Source organism: Typopeltis vanoorti, chromosome 10, assembly GCF_054136105.1.
Source record: "Typopeltis vanoorti isolate ZY-2024b chromosome 10, IOZ_Tvanoo_1.0, whole genome shotgun sequence".
NCBI classification, from domain to species: Eukaryota; Metazoa; Arthropoda; class Arachnida; order Uropygi; family Thelyphonidae; genus Typopeltis; species Typopeltis vanoorti.
Genome location: NC_143558.1, coordinates 75111054 through 75129253, shown reverse-complemented (window position 1 = coordinate 75129253; position 18200 = coordinate 75111054). Strand labels below are relative to the sequence as shown.

General features: G+C 34.7%; 1 protein-coding gene across 5 annotated transcripts in view; it reads left to right on the top strand.

Annotated features, from left to right (window-relative positions):
• IFT43 (intraflagellar transport 43) overlaps positions 1-18200 on the top strand; it is a 263776-nt gene that overhangs the window by 53492 nt on the left and 192084 nt on the right. For 4 of the 5 annotated variants that reach the window (XM_090399051.1, XM_090399050.1, XM_090399049.1 and 1 more), the window contains exon 3: positions 10579-10683. The exons of the other annotated variant lie outside the window; for it this stretch is intronic. In XM_090399051.1, the coding sequence (XP_090255177.1) occupies positions 10579-10683 (105 nt within the window). The remainder of the gene's footprint in view (positions 1-10578; positions 10684-18200) is intronic. 5 annotated transcript variants of the gene reach the window in all.

Here is an 18200-nt window from a genome sequence, read left to right as displayed (position 1 = left end):
CTCATACTTCTTTCTTTTTGTTATCATCTGACTCGCTTGTCAGACATTTTTGCATTTGCTCCAGCTTCAGGCTTACCCTGTGTATCACTCACGTAACTGAGCTATCTCCCTCATTACATTCAACTGTTATTCTTTATATCAGTCATACTATTCTTTTGTTCAACACTTTTACTCTCTCTCTCTTTATCTCGCTCTCTTTTAATCGTGACACATTTATCATCATCATCAAATTCCTGACATGTACCCTCAAGGGGTATACAGGATATGATAATACTACATGGAAAGTTTACATCATTACTAACTTCCTATCTACAGTTTTCCTCCAAATCATTCTGTTACCTGTCAAGACTCCAGCATCACCAGATCTTATATTTCTTTCTTCTAAGGCACTTTTTACCATATCAATCCACCTATATTTGGGTCTTCCTCTGGGCCTTTTTCCTGCCAACCTTGTAGAGAACACTTTCAGGTGGTGTGGTGTTCTGCTAACACATTCCTGGATGCTAATAATGTCAAGTTCTTTCCTAATATCCGCGTTTTTAATATGATATTGCCATTGATGCCATCTGTTCATGCCCCTAATCTTTCTCAGGACTCTCATATCTGCAGTCTCTAGTCTTTGGTCAAGTGTTTTACTTCTAACCCAGCTCTCAGATCCATAAGTTAAAATTGGTTTGAACACTGTCTTGTATACAGCTGTGTTTTGACTAAGTTCTCTCTTATTCCATATAAATTTATTCAGTTGACTTCCTACCATACCAGCTTTGTTGATTCTGTTGTCTATTTTTTTTATTTAATTTACAATCATCACTAAAAATCGTGCCTGAGTAGCTGAAATGTTTTACTTGTTCTATACGTTTTCCATTCACAATGCAGTTGATATTTTAAATGCTTCTGCCTGTTTTCATTGTCTTTGTCTTGTTATTACTGACCTTCATACCATATCTTTACAACAGTTATTCCGTTTACTTAGGGAATCTTGCAGACTTGTAGCTGATTTATTTAGAAGTATAACATCATTTGCATAAAGCAAAGAGCTGAGATCAACATCTCCAATTTTGATATCACGTTTAATACCACTTTCCTTCATAATGTGATTAATATAGATAATGAATAAGAGAGGGAATAATGTATCCTTGTCTCACACCAGATTTAACATTAAATCATCTTCCTGTACTTCCTTCAATTCACTGCTGACTTACAACTCAAATAAAGACAAAAATTATTGTTTGATATAATGTCCCACTGACATCATACAACTGGTGTTTTGAATAACTGCTCTCTTGACACCTTGTCATATGCCTTTTGCAGGTCTACAAAATTTAAATACATATCTTTGTTATATTCCCATGATTTCTCAACTATTTGTCATAAAGTGAAAATCTGATCCTGACAGTCTCTATTTAGCTTGAATCCAGCTTGTTCTTCACCAAGCTTCCCTTGCACAATCTTTCTCAACCATTTCTCAAGTACACTTGCATAAATCTTACCAGGAACACTCAGGGAAATACCTCTATAATTCTCACATTCAGTTTTATTTCCCTTTTTATATATCGATACAATGAGAGTTCTACATCAATCATCTGGAATTCATCCCTATGTCCAGGCCTTCTGAACTATGCAGTGCAGCCACTTCAACACTTTTATACCTCCATACTTAAGCATTTCTGGTCGAATATAATCTACTCCTGCTGCCTTTACTTTACATTTCAGGCTTTTGATGGCTTTTTCTACTTCAATTATGGATATATATTCCTGATTGCATTCCTGATCAGTGTTTTTTACCACTGTGCTGTCACTGATTGTTTCATTTTGCAATTTTTTGAAGTAATTGCTCCATACATCAAGGATATTTTTTCTCCAGCTTTCATGTCACCTTTATCATCTCTAATTCCTTTTACAGTCTTTCTTCCATTTCTGAGCTTTATCAACAACCTCCAGAATATTTTGCTACCTTCTTGATATTTATTTTCTATGTTCTTACTAAAGTCTTCCCATGACCTTTGTTTAGCTAGTTTTACAAAGTGTTTAGCTTTTTTACATTTGTCTCTATATTCTCTAAGAGCACAAGCTGACTTATTTGCCAGGAACTTTTGATATGCTTTCTTCTTTTCCTTTAACTTCCTCTTTAACTTGCTGTGTCTACCATGGAGTTCTGATTTTTCTATCCTTGCAGATAACCTCACCACATACCTTTCTGGCTGAATCAATCAATGTTTTCTTCAGTTTTTGCCCCTGAATCTCCAAGGTTTGGTTCATGTTCTCAAACTCTCATTTTTTTTGGAATAATGTTTGTGTATTTTAGTCTGCATTTCACATCTGAGAGCTGCTCAACTTTTATTCACTTTAAAACTTTCTTACATGTTCTTATTTTCAATATGAAATTCAATTTTATCCTGCTCAAGACTAAATGTTGATCATTACCAATTTCAGATCTTCTACACTCTAGTGTCACATTTATTCTGTCTTTTAATGCTATCTGCTGTTATATTAGACATTTTCAAGCGTATTCTGAGTCATCTACTACTTTGATCTTGCATCCTGAGATTCACTTTTGATCCTCGCTCTGATGGCATCTTCGGCCCACTTTCCGACCACTGTTGCTTTGAAACAAAATTCGTCTGCCTTTGTTAATGCGTGCATTTTACAGACATTGCACTGCATGAATTTTCTTTGGTTAAATTGTTTAAACACATTCAGTTTACATTTCCAGTTTCTGGCTGCAAAGTGAACTTTGATGGTCTTATAACACTACAAGTCCAGTTTTTGAATTGTGTTGTAACAGGTGTAAATAACATTTTAGAGTGACATCTTGACATTAAAGAAAGATCAGGTTATAAATTAAAGATGCCAAGAAATTATATCCTTGATTTAATCTTTTATCCAAGTGTAAACAAACAAAGTTTGCACCCAAAGTAATTTCAGGACTCGGCAATTCATATATAGAGGCTAATGACTTCACATCACTTACCTTAGTATCCCATAATGCAAAACACGTATCCTTACAGATGTGTATAATGCTATACATTATGGGAAAGGTCACTACCCAGATAGTTTTTGACCTTTATTGAGGTGAAAAAATAAAGGGTGGTGCTCATAATTGGTTCATAGTTTTCATTGGTCTTTCAGTTGTTCATCTGGCATAAGACTGATGAAAAAGGGAAAAAAAGATAGCCTTTGGCTATATGATGATATAAAGCAACTGAAGCTTTTTTTTCTCTCCTATTGTCTGATTTCTTTCTTTCCTTTCTCCTAATAATAGGCTCTCTTGCATTCTGATACTACTTTAGGCCTATGATGAACACCTTCTTTTTTCACCTTAATACAGGTCAAAACTGGTCTGGGTAGTGACCTTTCCCATAATGCATAACAATATACACATAGGAAAGGAAGTACGCTTTCTGTTAAGGGATGCTGAGGCAGTTAATATAGATTCACTTTACAAATGTAAAGGATTAAACAATAATACAATTTCTTGGCAAGTATAATTTAGGAAGATCTATTGGAGAACATAAGAATATGTTTGGCACCATTGTCATGGGAAGTCAGGTGGCCAGCATACCATGCCTTGAACATCCTTTCATGCAGGATTAGATGGAAAAAAAAATCCAAAGTGCTACTCAGAAGTAATGTCATGTTTTTGCAATCAGCAGTAGTTCTTAAAACATTCCCCAAACCCCAACAAGTATCATTGTCTCAGTCAACAAAAATCTGTGAGACTGTCATTTTAAGATCAAATTAATCCTCATTAACCATGGAGTTCCTGTTGTAATTATTATTATAATCTCTCTCCCTCTATCTTTATGTAACAGTAGATGCCACCAATTAGGACTTTAGGTCTTTGTGTTGTCTGTTATAGTTGTAAACTGTTCCCAGTTTTTGTGTACCGTGATTAACTGTTTGTGCTCTGAAGATGTTGGCTATAAAGTCAGCAACTAAGTAAATATGTATACTTATATTCTTATTATTGTATTGAAAAAAAAACTTACCAAAAACTCAACATGAACTGCCAATACATAAGCCTTTGTCCATCCATCAGTGGCTTTAACAGGCACTTAAGCACCCATAGCCTTCCAAGTACCCTTGGATTTCTTAACCGTATGAGGATAAGGCAATTACCCCTATGACTCCAAGTATTCTTGTCTGTAAATTGTGTGTGTTCTACTGTCCTGTCTCCCTGTTCTGAGGGATGAAAAACCCAAGTTTCTGGGAGAAAAAAAATCTTCTACCTCCATATGAGACTGGCTAACTCATCTTTAGTAGAATGAGACCAAATAAAGGTTCCTCATGTCATGGAATCGAACCCAGGTCTTTCCGACGAAAGGGCTTAGTCTATACCGACTGAGCTACAGCGGCTCACATAAGCCTTTGTAATCAACTGAAAATGTACAGGTATTTCAAATTTGTTGATAAATACCACAGAGGTGAATTGTAAATTTCATTAAAATCTGAACACATAGGACAAATTTTGTGTATACAGATCTCAAGATAAACTTTCTGGTGTCAAGATAAAAAAAAATGTAATTTCACCCTTATTTTTAATTAAATATTTCCCACTCAACACTTTATTCGGTTGCCTTGGGACAATTCACTATTTCCTCAAACCATGTTAAAGACTGACAGACAGTGAATTGCATTGTTATTAATCACACCTAAAATTATTGGTTGACATTCTAAATGTCTTTTATTGCTGTTCATTATATATATATATATATATATATATATATATATATATATATATATATATATATATATATATATATATATATATATATTATTTACAGAATAATTGACTCGGTTTAATGACATGTTTAAAATTATTAACTGACTTAAACACCGAGAAAAAAATAAGAGATTTATTAAGGTTTCACTACTAGTTTCATCGGAAATGCCGACTTCGTCAGGTGACTACAGTACCACGGAGAAAACAACATCTTAAAAATATATTGTACTTTAGACAAACACAGAGTTTAGAACAAGTAGTAGTTGTGTTTGAAATTGAGTCTGAGCATTAGTTCTGGCATGAAGCACTTAGCGTGTGAATGATATCATGAGTATGCTTATAATGGAATGTCATTATAACTCAAATGGAGTTTTGCAATCACCTAAATGTAAAGCTGATGCCCTAGAATTCCTGATAATCCTCTCCAGTAAGCCAACATTCTGGATCTTTCTCTACTTATACTGTTCTATTGATGTGACCACTTCTCACGGTAATTCAAATCATCAAAGTTTCATCACTGGTGAAATGCCCTTTCTTCCACCATTTACAACCTCTGTGTACTTTTGCACTACCAAGTACAACAGTCCATTCTCCAACCTACAGGTTGTTGGTTCAAATCCTGCAGAGGACATTGGTGTTTGTGATTGATTTTAGGTGGGAGATGTATTTCATCATCTGTTGTGAGACCCGAAGTGGCTTGAATAAGTTCCATGCTTGGTCTTACAGCATGGATTCTAGATCATGTAAACAAAATAAATAAATAAAAATACAAATATATATATATATATTTGTATTTTACTGCCGAGCTTGAAACGGATAATTCCTTGCCTTTTCTTGATGTCAAACTGACTCGCTCTTCTGGTAAGCTCAAAATATCGATATATAGAAAGCCCACACATACCAACAGATATCTGCACAGTCGGTCCCATCATTTCCCTCCTCATAAGCTTGGAATTATTTCCACCTTAGGACATAGAGTCCGTTCTCTTCTTGATGACCCAAATGAACTTCTTATAGAAATAAACTATCTGAAACCTTCTTTCGAAGTTAATGGATATTCCAAGAAAATCATTGACAAATTCCTTCTTAATCCTCCTAGACATCACTCAGAAGAAACAAATAGATTCAAAGGCAATATATCTATTCCTTACACAAGTACTGTTTCACATAAATTAGCAAAAGTTCTAAGAAAATACAATATCAGAACCTTGTTCACTCCACTTCCAGAGATCCGTTCCTTAATTAGCCACCCTAAACCTTGTCATCATCAACTCAAATACCCTGGTGTATATAAAATATTGTATGATTGTGATATTCCTTATTTTGGGCAGACAGACAAATCTGTCAAATTGCATATGGAAGAACACATGAGGGACATTACTTACAAGAGACAGCGAGCGAGTGCATTATCAAGTCATATCCTTTTCTTGGCTAATCCTAATGATGATAACCAAAGTCACAAAGTCTGCTGGGAAAAAACTACTAACATCTTCCGTTGCAGTGACGAACTAGAGAGAAAAATTGTGGAATCTAGAGAAATCATCTTCAATCCTGTTCATCTAAATAACAACTTGAGCTACAACCTCTCAGATAGTCATTCAGCTATAATCATGTACTGGCGTTCACGTGATGTCGCAAGCACACACTCTCCCAACAATGCAACAAATGAAAGAACAGCTTCAAATACAACTACAACGTTTTCATGCTAATTATGTATAGAGACTGTCTATGTTGTTCATAGTCTTTTAACCCTCAATGTTTAGTGTTTTTTTCTTCTTTTATAATGTCACCTGAAGAAGACTGTTACAGGCCGAAACTAGTAGTGTTTTTATATTAAAACCTTTTTACTTAAATCTCGGTTCTAGTCATTCAATTCTTCATAAAACTATGTATGTTAACCGAGTCAATGATCATTCTGTCATACATATATATATATATATATATATAAAACCCTTAGCCTACTGATGATATGAAGTATAGGTTTCCAAAAAAAAAAAAAAACTTTTGTGGGTGGGAGTCACATAAAAAAAAGAAATAAAAAGTAGAGCGGTTAGACTGCTGTTTCTGTTCACTAGAACCAGATACTTAAAAAGTATCTTGTTCAGTGGGCTCATCCATAAGGGCTCCAGTATAATATGAAAGTTTTTGTTTTATTTTCACCGTTCTTAAATTTTTATATATTTATCTAAAAACCGTTATTTTCTTGTTTGTAATACAATACCGCTCGATAGTATTGTATATAGTTCATTTTGTAGCAATAGTTGTATTTTGCAATAGTCAGTGTACTGTGCAGGCTAGGGCTAGTATCAGTACTGGCTATTATACTCAATGCTGGAGTTGCATTCAGTGTAGTCCCCACTAGGTAGCAGTTTGGTGCGGTCTGCATTGAATGCATCTCCAGCATAGTGAGGGTAACATGTGATTTACGTGCAGTTTGGGCTGGTAGCATTGCAGCCCTACCACTACAAATTCTTACAAGCCGCCACTGTTCTTTTACATAAATTATCCATGTTGGAATGAGAGCCTACCCTTTATCCCCCCCCCCCATCTCATCCTATATGCAAGCCATGGGTTTCAAAATGCCATAGTGGTCCAAGAAAAGCTAATAGCCTATGATTAGTGGCTTGAGACTAAAATTCCTGCTTCATTCACAGCTTACACTGGCAGTTGTAACAGTTTCAAAACATTATTAATAGGATTCATTGTGACTTTAAAAGAGCTGTGGAAAACTTGTCACCTGTGTTAATGTTAGTTGTATCTTTTGATTCCTCACAAAAACTGTACAGCACAGCTTTTTGTCCATCTGTGCTTCAACCTCATTATCACCTGAGTAGTAGCTCTGTAACATCATTTAAAGATAAAACTGATCTCCTAACATCATCCTTCTCATCCTCTGTGCCAGTGCCTTCTGGCCCCTCACTAAAGCTATTGAATGCATCTTTTGTCCATCTGTACTTCAACCTCATTATTACCCAAGTGGAGTTTTGCAATGGCACCTAAATGTAAAGCGGATCTCCTGCCATCATTCTTCTCCAAGGCAAATCATTTGAAGGCAACAGAAGGCATGTGATGCCTTCTGTTGCCTTCCACCAGAAAAAAAAAAAAAAGAAGAATCTTTCACACATGGATATCAAAAAGGCTTCTTGTCCTGATGGTATATCACATGATGATAAGAACACCTGTCTTATCATTTCTACACTATATTATACTCAACTGATATCCACTGTACAGCATTGAAGCAAGCCTATATAAAGCCATTTCCAGAAAAAAAAGGTGATAAATGTTTGCCTTGTTTTCTAAAGTAATGGAGAATGTAGTATCCTCAACTTCCATAAAACTTGATACACTTTTTGGTCAAGATATTACTTTTCATATGTCCAGTTACTTATTTTGTATGAATTACAAATCCATCTTGCTGTGGAGTACTACTGTCTCATTTTTGGGTGATGCATCTAATACTTCTCTAAATTTTGATGCTGTTCAGAAGACAATAGGCAAGTTGATTAATGACCCTTCTCTCACACAGATGATCATTTTCTGCATTGTATCTGCAGATATTTCTGTTGCACAGTTCAGCAGAACTAATAGTTCTGCTAAACCTATAGCAACACAAGCAACAACACCTGCCAACTCAATGAACCTACTACCCTCACTCATCTTTTATTCTATTTGCTGTAGTTCTATGGAACTGCCTTCCCCATGAAGTATTTTCCAAGGACTGTAACCCCCAGCTCTTCAAGAGGAATATCAATAGAATGTTTTGCTATAGATCTTGCAGAATCTGTGGTGTATGGGAGTGATATTAAACACACACACACACACACACACACACACACACACACACACACACACACACACACACACACACACACACACACCTATTTACTATCTCTCATTACATATATATATATATATATAATTCAGTTCTGGCGCTCTCGAGTTAGTTCCCACTCACTAACACCTCATGCTAGACCTGCCATGTGGATGCCAGTTCAAATTTGGCTGTTGTTATTCCTAACTTGTTTATATGAGAAGTCCATGTTTTATCTTGTTATTTTTCCAGTTTGTGATAATTTGTACACCTGAAGAAGTCGGCATTCCGACGAAACTAGTTGTGTTTTAATTAAAGTTTTTATCTTACCTTATCTCGGTGTTCCTAGTCAGTAAAATTATGATTTAAAATGTCCACAATCCGAGTAAATACCAGTTACAATATATATGTTGAAAGTTTTTTAACTTGGGTGTATTATGCATTAAAGATACCAAGTAATTTTATATAAATAAACTTGGTTTTAATCCTATTTCCCAAGTAAGCAAACAGACAAGTAAGTCAAGTTTGCGCTTGCACGTAGTGCAAGTCTGAGTGGTAACGTAGTGCCAGTCTGAGGCAACTCGTGGTAAAGGTGGAGTAAGCTCCGATTACTTTCCTTAGAATTTTCCCCTAATGCAAAGCACATCCCCTTTCGGAGATGTATGATGCTATGCATTAAAGGCAAGGATCTGTTTGGGAAATAGGATTAAAATCAACCCAGTATATATATTGGGTTGGCAAATAAGTTCGTTTGGTTTTTCAGAGTGAAATGAAACACATTTTATTTAATATACATAATACATACTAGTCAGTTATATATTGACCCTCTTTATCAATGACCTCTTGCCATCTGTCCACCAACTTCATTATGCTGCATTCATAAAACTCCTGAGGTTTACTGGCGAAAAACTGATCCAGGTGTGTTTTTAATAGCCTCCTCATTAGCGAAGGTTTCCCGTTCAGAGAATTCTGCAACGATCGGAATAAGTGGTAATCGGGAGGTGCCAGGTCCAGTAAATACGGAGGATGTAGCAAAACATCCCAGCCAATACGTTAACAGTTTATTCCGGATTGTTAATGATGTGTGGGGTCTGCCGTTTTCGTGGTGAAAGACAACTCCTTTCCGATTTGCCAATGCAGGATGTTTTGTGCTAATTGCACGGGCCAGTCGCATTAACTGTGAGCAATAGACAGTTGAATCAATCGTTCTTCCTGGCGGTAACACCTCGTAGTGGACAACACCTTTATAATCCCACCACACAGAGAGCATGATCTTCTTTGGGTGCAGTTCCACTTTCCAGGTTGTTTGCGGCAGTTCGCTCTTGTGTCCCCCCATGATCTTTTACGTACCATGTTATCATACACGACCCATTTTTCATCTCCCGTAATCATCCGCTTCAAAAATGGGTCATTTTCTTGGTAATGTCGCAGTGAATCACAGATGGGTATGCGAGCAGTCATATTGACCTCTGTCAATTCATGCAGCACCCAAGCATTGAGTTTTGAAACATATCCCAGCTTGTTAATGTTGAAATGGAAGGAAATAATATACGTTATTTCCTTCCATTTCTAAAAATATGTTACACACACACAACTGAAGTAGGCTGAATGAAAATTCACTGAAAGGTTTCGTGAAATGTTGCCTTTCAACTGTGCAATAGCATTGCACGATAGCACAACAGTAGCGACAGGCGAAGTGGCGTAAACTTGTACTAATGCATAAACCAAACGAACTTATTTGCCAACTCAATGTATATATAAAATGAGAGATGACTGTAATTAGATTTGACAACGAAAACCAGTCATTCAACAAATGAATTCAACACCATGGAAAAAGTTACTTATCTGTCATATTTTATTTCAGTATGAACCTCATATGTAGTTCTAAAAATTGGATTATATTACTTAAAAAATAAAGTTTCTTCCATTAAAGTACCTTTTTTTTTAAAGTAATATGATCTGATTTTTAGAACTACAGATATATTAAATGATGTATTAAAAACTGTTGTTTTTAAAGTAATGTAATTTTATTTTGGGGCCTTAGCCACCTCCACGAAAAGGTCGTCGTTCAGACAGTTTACTGAGAAGTCCTTCACATGTTGGATCTGATCCAGCAACCCCTTCTTCTGGAACATTTTCCCCTCTAGAGGTAAACAATTATTGATATATTAGGATATCCAGTGAACTTATGTCAGTATCTCATGATCTTTTGCTTGTGGCTAGCAAGTCAGGAATGTGATGTGGACATGGATCCATTTCTCTACAGTTACAGAGGTATGGATATTTGAAACACCTGAAAATGTTGACTTCAGGCAATTCTGTTGGCAGTTCTTCAGGCATCTCCCATCCTGACTAGACTGACTTGTGGAAAGTAACTTTATGATGAACTATGACATCTTACAACATCAGAAATTTGCTGAATTCCACTTAGCAGAAAGTTCAGTTGACTGAGGAGTGCACAGTCTGTGGTTTCTAATTTTACAGACTACTACACCAAATCCTTTATTTAGGAAACTGTTCATGCAGATATTTCATATTGTTCATAGTGAAATCTGAGAATGCTCCATGACACTAATTGTATATTCTTATTCATGTCACAGAAGAATGTTCTCTAAGAGCCTGGGTTTAGAGAAAAAAGATGTTGGTAACTATTTTCTGTTCTGTATTGATCCTCATAAAGCCACAGGTGAGAATTTTGGGTGGTGTTGAATATATCACATGCAAATTTTGCCCCATTTGTGAACAAAATGCTAATATTTAAGCTTGGGGTTTGATACTTCTTCCCATACCATATCCAATGTTGAATGCATTGGGTATGGTATGGGTACAGTTTTTTTGTGTAATATTTCTTAGACTATTATGTGTGGAACATGGAGGCAGATGGAAATCTTCGGATGCTGATTTGCTGCATGTGTGCAGTGTTTTACATAATGCACACCAGTCTGCAATATGCCATTTGAATAATGGGCTATGCAAAGTTTTAAATACCACAGTTTCTTAACTGTTGGGAAATGGATTGATGAACATATATGTTCATCAATCCATTTCTCAACACTGAGTGTCATGTGCAGGTGACATTTCTTACTGGGATTGGCTTTAGGATCTTGAAGTAAAGACATAAATTTACTGGACATTAAGTGTGTGTGTGTGTGTGTGTGTAATTTGATACTGTAACATCTTGATAAATACCATCTCCATAAAATTAATTAATGTTTTCCTAGTTTAAAAAGGATTACTGTATTTACCTACATCTAGATCTTCCCAAATTTTTGAAAAACTCATATGTCATACTGTCACTGTTCTCTTATTGTAGGCAGTGTTGTTGATGCACTGTTTTGTTCTTGCATCATGTATATGGTATATACAGGTATTCTTAAAGGTTCCATGAAAATTCATCGAAACCTGTTCATCGAGAAAGCAATTTGTTGAATAAAGAATTCATCGAACAACAACTTAAAGAATGGAAATTCATTGGAAAGGCAATTTATTGAATAAACAATTTGTTGAATGACAGTTCATTGCACGACAATTTGTTGCAATTGTAATTGATCAAAAAAAACAATTCATCAAAAGATGAATTTTCTTGAAAGCCATTGTTTTGAAGCATTCCGTAAGAATATCTAATGTCACCCAAGATGTTTTCAACATATGTATGTGGTCATTGGACATTATAATTATTTTGTTGTTTTTTACAACATTATTTTATAATCGTACCTGCTACTTCATTGTGTGAATAGTGATTTATCTCGAGACAAAAAAAAAATTGTTCTGCCCAATTTTTTCACAACGAATCAGATTGAAATCAAAACAGAAAAATTTTAATATAGATCTTAACCATAAAACATCATTAAATTTCATCCAGCTAAAGCAGAATTGTTAATATCAGTTCAAAACTTCTTTACCAAAATTTTCTAATAAAAGTGATCCTGTTGGAATTAAAACTGAATCACACAGAATTTTTCACGTTTTACAAATTCCACCATTTGCACCTATTCCACTAAGTCAGAGAGTTATTGCAATAAAAATGTCGACGTGTTGTCCCTTAGTAGTCCCCAATATAGTTGAACTGAAAACTGGGACAGTTCAACAAATTTTTGTAAGGTTCAAATATCAAATCTGAGTAAAATTCATCTCATATAACTAGTATGTATGCAGACATCACCATACTAATACTAATATTACTAATAATAATGATGGAGCCTGTGTAGTTCATTCAGTACAAATAAAGGCCTTTGTTTAGAAAGACCCGAGTTTGAATCTCATGCATGAAACAAAGAATTTTTACCAGTTCTCTTCAACTGAAGGTGAATTATCCAGTTTCATATTGAGATGGCAGGGTTTTATTCCCAGAAATGTGGGCATTTCATCCTGCAAACCAGTCCCCATGAACACACACATCTACAGATATAAAACACTTACCAGATAAAGAAGACAATGGGAAACCATCTTGTTCTGTAATTATTCCCTAGTAAAGTAGCATTGCTAATCCACTAGCCATTCAGTTGAGGATAGAGGATAAGGGGGAATAATAATTATTTATTATAATAATTAATATTTTAATACATCACATCCCTAAAGAATATCCCTAAAAATAATTGCCACATGTCTGCATAATATATATAAAGAGAATATCATGCTGAGCTTCACTTACATCACAAGTTAATCTATTAAAACTGCAGGTTATTTTTGATAAATATAATTCAGTTCATGTCTTAAATTCATTTTTTGATGAACTGTTCATTCAATGATTTGTAGTTTCAATGAATTGTTGATTTTCAATGAATTCCCTTTTGATAAATTGCGATTAGATCAATTGCTTTTTCGAGGGACTTCCTTTTGATTAATTGCTTTTTTTTGATGAACTATTGTTTGATTTTCAATTAATTGTTTGTTTGATTAATTGTCATCATCAAATTTCTGACATGTACCCTCATGGGGTGTACAGGATACGATAGTACTACATGAAAAACTTACATAATTACTAACTTCCTGTCTACAATTTTTTTCCAAATCAATCTGTTACCTGCCAAGACTCCAATATTATCAGATCTTATATTTAAGATCTGATAAGAATGCACTTTTTTTACTCTATCAATCCACCTATATCTTGGTCTTCCTCTGGATATTTTTCCTGCCAACCTGGCAGAGAACACTTGTTTTGCTAATCTTTCCTGTCTCATTCTGTTTAAGATTAGCTCTACTAACACATTCCTGGATGCTAACAATGTCAAGTTCTTTCCTAATATTCTCATTTTTAATATGATATTACCATTGATGCCATCTGTTCACATCCCTAATTTTTCTCAGGACTCTCATATCTGTGGTCTCTAGTCTTTTGTCAAGTGTTTTATTTCTAACCCAGCTCTCAGATCCATAAATTAAAATGGGTTTGAGCACTGTCTTGTATACAGCTAATTTGGTGTTTTGACTAATTTCTCTCTTTTCCATATAAATTTATTCAGTTGTCTATTTCCATATTTAATTTACCATCTTCACTAAAATCATGCCTAAGTAGCTGAAATGTTTCACTTATTCTATAGGTTCTCCATTCACAATGCAGTTGATATTTTCAATGCTTCTGCCTATTTTCATTGTTTTTGTCTTGTTATTGCTTACCTTCATAACATGTCTATTAAAACAGTTATTCAATTTAGTAAGAGAATCTTGCAGACTTGTGGTGGATTTATTTAAAAGTATAGCATCATCTGCATAAAGCAAAGAGCTGACATTAACATGTATTAACATTAGCTGACATTAACATGTAACTAACATTAACATATATTGACATTAACTGTATATCTCCAGTTTTAATATCAGGTTTAATACCACTTTCCTTCATAATGTGATACATATAGATAATAACAGAGGGATTATGTACATCCTTGTCTGACACCAGATTTAACATTAAACCATCTTCCCATACTTCCTTTAGTTCTAACTGCTGACTTACCACTCTAATATAGACTAAGTATTGCTTCATATAATGTCCTATTGACACCATACAACTGTAGCATTTTGAATAGCTTCTCTCTTGGCACCTTGTCATATGCCTTTTGCAGGTCTACAAAACTTAAATACATATCTTTGTTATATTCACGTAATTTCTCAACTATTTGTCATAAAGTGAAAATCTGATCCTAACAGTCTCTATTTGGCCTGAATCTAGCTTGTTCTTCACCAAGCTTCACATCCACAATCTTTCTCAACCGTTTCTCAAGTATACTTGCATATAGCTTACCAGGAACACTCAGTAGGGAAATACTCTGTAATTCTCATATTCAGTTTTATTTCCCTTCTTATGTATGGGTACTTATGAGACTCTCATAAGTACCCATACTCATAATCAGAATTATGTAGTGCAGCCACTCTGAGTCTTTTATACCTCCATACTTGAGCATTTCTGGTCAAATATCATCTACTTCAGCTGCGTTTCCACATTTCAGGCTTTTGATGCTTTTTCTGCTTCAATTATGGATATGTATTCCTGATTGCATGCCTCGTCTGTGTTTTTTACCACTGTGACCAATTGTTTGATTTAGCAATTTTTCGAAGTAATTTCTCTATACCTCAAGGATATCTTTTTTTCCAGTTTTCATCTCACCTTTATCATGTCTAATTCCTTTTACAGCACTCTTTCATCCATTTCTGAGCTTCTTCGACAGCCTTCAGAATATTTTGCTACCTTCTTGATATTGATTTTCTATGTTCTTACCCATGACTTTTGTTTAGCTAGTTTTACACAGTGTTTAGTTTTCTTATGTTTGTTTCTGTATTCTCTAAGTGCACAAGCTGACTTATTTGCCAGGAACTTTTGATATGCTTTCTTCTTTTCCTTCACTGCCTCTTTAACTTCCTGTGTCCACCATTCAGTTCAGATTTTCCTCTCTTTGCAGACTACCTCACCACATATCTCTGGGTGAATTAGTCAGTGTTTTCTTCAGGGCTTGCTACTGAATCGCCAAAGTTTGGTTCCTGTTCTCAAACTCTTTCATTTTTTCTTGAATAATGTTTGTTTAGTTTAGTCTATAGTTCACATCTGAGAGTTGCTCAACTTTTATTCACTTGTTTTATTGATAAATTGCCTTTTGGTAAATTGTCGTTTGATAAATTGCCTTTCAGTGAATTGTTTTCATTGAATTTTCTGGATACTATTCTTGAAAAGATATTCCAGCTTTAATTTCATTTATTTACTAAACAGATGCTATATGTCATTCTGTTTAATACCTGGTGTCTGCTGTCTGTTTGGGTGAAGTATTCCTCCCCCCCCATTTCTGTCGAAAGTCATCTGAAATGGTCTCTGGAATATTTACAAAATTTTAGCTGATTTTTCCACTGCTAATGGTCACTACTACTGAATTTTAGGATTAGGAAAGAATAATTTTAAGAAGGAACTTGATATTGTTAGTATTTAATGTTGTATTGTCAATTAAACAGAATGGAAAGGAAATATTTACTAATCAGCTGTTTGATTATTATTATTATTATTATTATTATAGGAAAAAAGACCCAGAGGATCATGATCTAGGTGCCGTGGAAGACAGAAATATTAAAGCTGATATTATTCGAATCCTGACTAATTTAGAGAAAAATTGTTAATAGGAAGTTAGTAATGATGTAAAATTTTGATAGTACTGTCTTAATATCCTGTGTGTCCCGTGAAAGTAAATATCAAGAATGTGATGATGCTAATATTTATTTTTGTATAGATAGAAATAAATGCCATTAAATAAATAATTTACATCATCTTACCTGAATGCAATTTACCAAATTGTTTCTAATAAATATCTATATTCAAATTATTGTATCCTTCTCTTCTTCCTAACATGGATTTTAGGACAGGTGGCCTGTTTCGATCTCATACCATTTTTTTTGGTCTTCCAATTCTTTTTTTCCACATATTTTATATCTGTATAATATTTATGGTGTCCATTTGATTTAAATGTTCTATCCATTTTTGTTTATACTGTCTTATGTAGTAATTAATTGGTTTTATATTCAGGGATTGTAAAATTTCTTCATTTGTTTTATGGTTCCACTTGGTATATCCAGTCTGAGAAATTTTTCTGAGAAATTTCATTTCTGCTGTTTGAATTCATTATTACTCATTTTTCCTTTTTATGGTCTATGTTTCACTTCCATATAGCAAAGATGATTTTGACAAGACATTATATAGTCTGATTCTAGTGTGTTTGTCGTAAAGTGAAGATCTGATCCTGACAGCCTCTATTTGGCCTGAATCCAGCTTGTTCTTCACCAAGCTTTTCTTCCACAATTCTTCTCAACCGTTTCTCAAGTATACTTGCATAGATCTTGCCAGGAACACTCAGTAGGGAAATACCTCTGTAATTCTCACATGCAGTTTTATTTCCCTTTTTATATATGGGTACTATGAGAGCTCTACTCCAATCATCGGTAATTTATTACTCTGTCCAGGCTTTCTGAACTATGCAGTGCAGCCACTGTAAGACTCTTATACCACCACCATACTTCAGCATTTCTGGTCGAATATCATCTACTCCTGCTGCCTTTCCACATTTCAAGCCTTTGATGGCTTTTTCTACTTCAAGTATGGATATGTATTCCTGACTGCATGCCTGGTCAGTGTTTTTTACCATTGTGCTGTCATCACTGCTTGTTTCATTTAGCAGTTTTTCAAAGTAATTACTCCATACTTCAAGGATATCTTTTTCTTCTGTTTTCATGTCACCTTTATCATCTCTAATTCCTTTTACAGCACTCTTTCCTCCATTCTTAAGCTTCTTCAACAACCTCCAGAATATTTTGCCACCTTCTTGATATTTATTTTCTATATTCTTGCCAAAGTCCTCCCATGACTTTTGTTTAGCTAGTTTTACACAGTGTTTAGCATTCTTGCATTTGTCTCTATATTCTCTAAGAGCACAAGCTGACTTATTTGGCAGGAACTGTTGATATGCTTTCTTCTTTTCCTTCACTGCCTCTTTAACTTCCTGTATCCACCAGGGAGTTTTTTTTTTATCCTTACAGACAACCTCACCACATGCCTCTCTGGCAGAATCAATCAATGTTTTTTTCAGAGTTTGCCACTGAATCTCCAAGATTTGATTCCTGTTCTCAAACTCTCATTTTTTCTTCAATAATCTTTGTGTATTTTAGTCTACAGTTCACATCTGATAGCTGCTCAACTTTTATTCGCTTTAAAACTTTCTTACATGTTATTCTTTTCAATATGAAATTCAATTTTATCCTGCTCAAGACTAAATAGTGATCACTTCCAATTTCAAATCCTCTGTACACTCTGGTGTCCTGCACCAAGGAGAAAACATCACTATCAACAATAACATAGTCAATGAGACTTTTCTTATTCCTAGCCTCTTCTCTCCATGTGAATTTGTGTGCATTTTTATGTTGGAACATGGTGTTTGTAATAACCAGTCCATGTCTTGAGCAGAAATCCAACAGATATTTGCCATTATTATTAGCTTTGCTCTTTTCTCCAAATTTTCCCAAAATATTTTTGTATGTCTCACAATCATTTCCTACTCTGCTATTTAGATCCCCAACAAGGACCAACTTTTCATTTTTCATTGTGTCAGTTGCTTTTTTTAAAGCTTCAAAAAATTCCTCCACTTCTACCTTAGTAGAACCTTCTATGGGACCATAGGCACAAATAAGTCTCATTGTCCA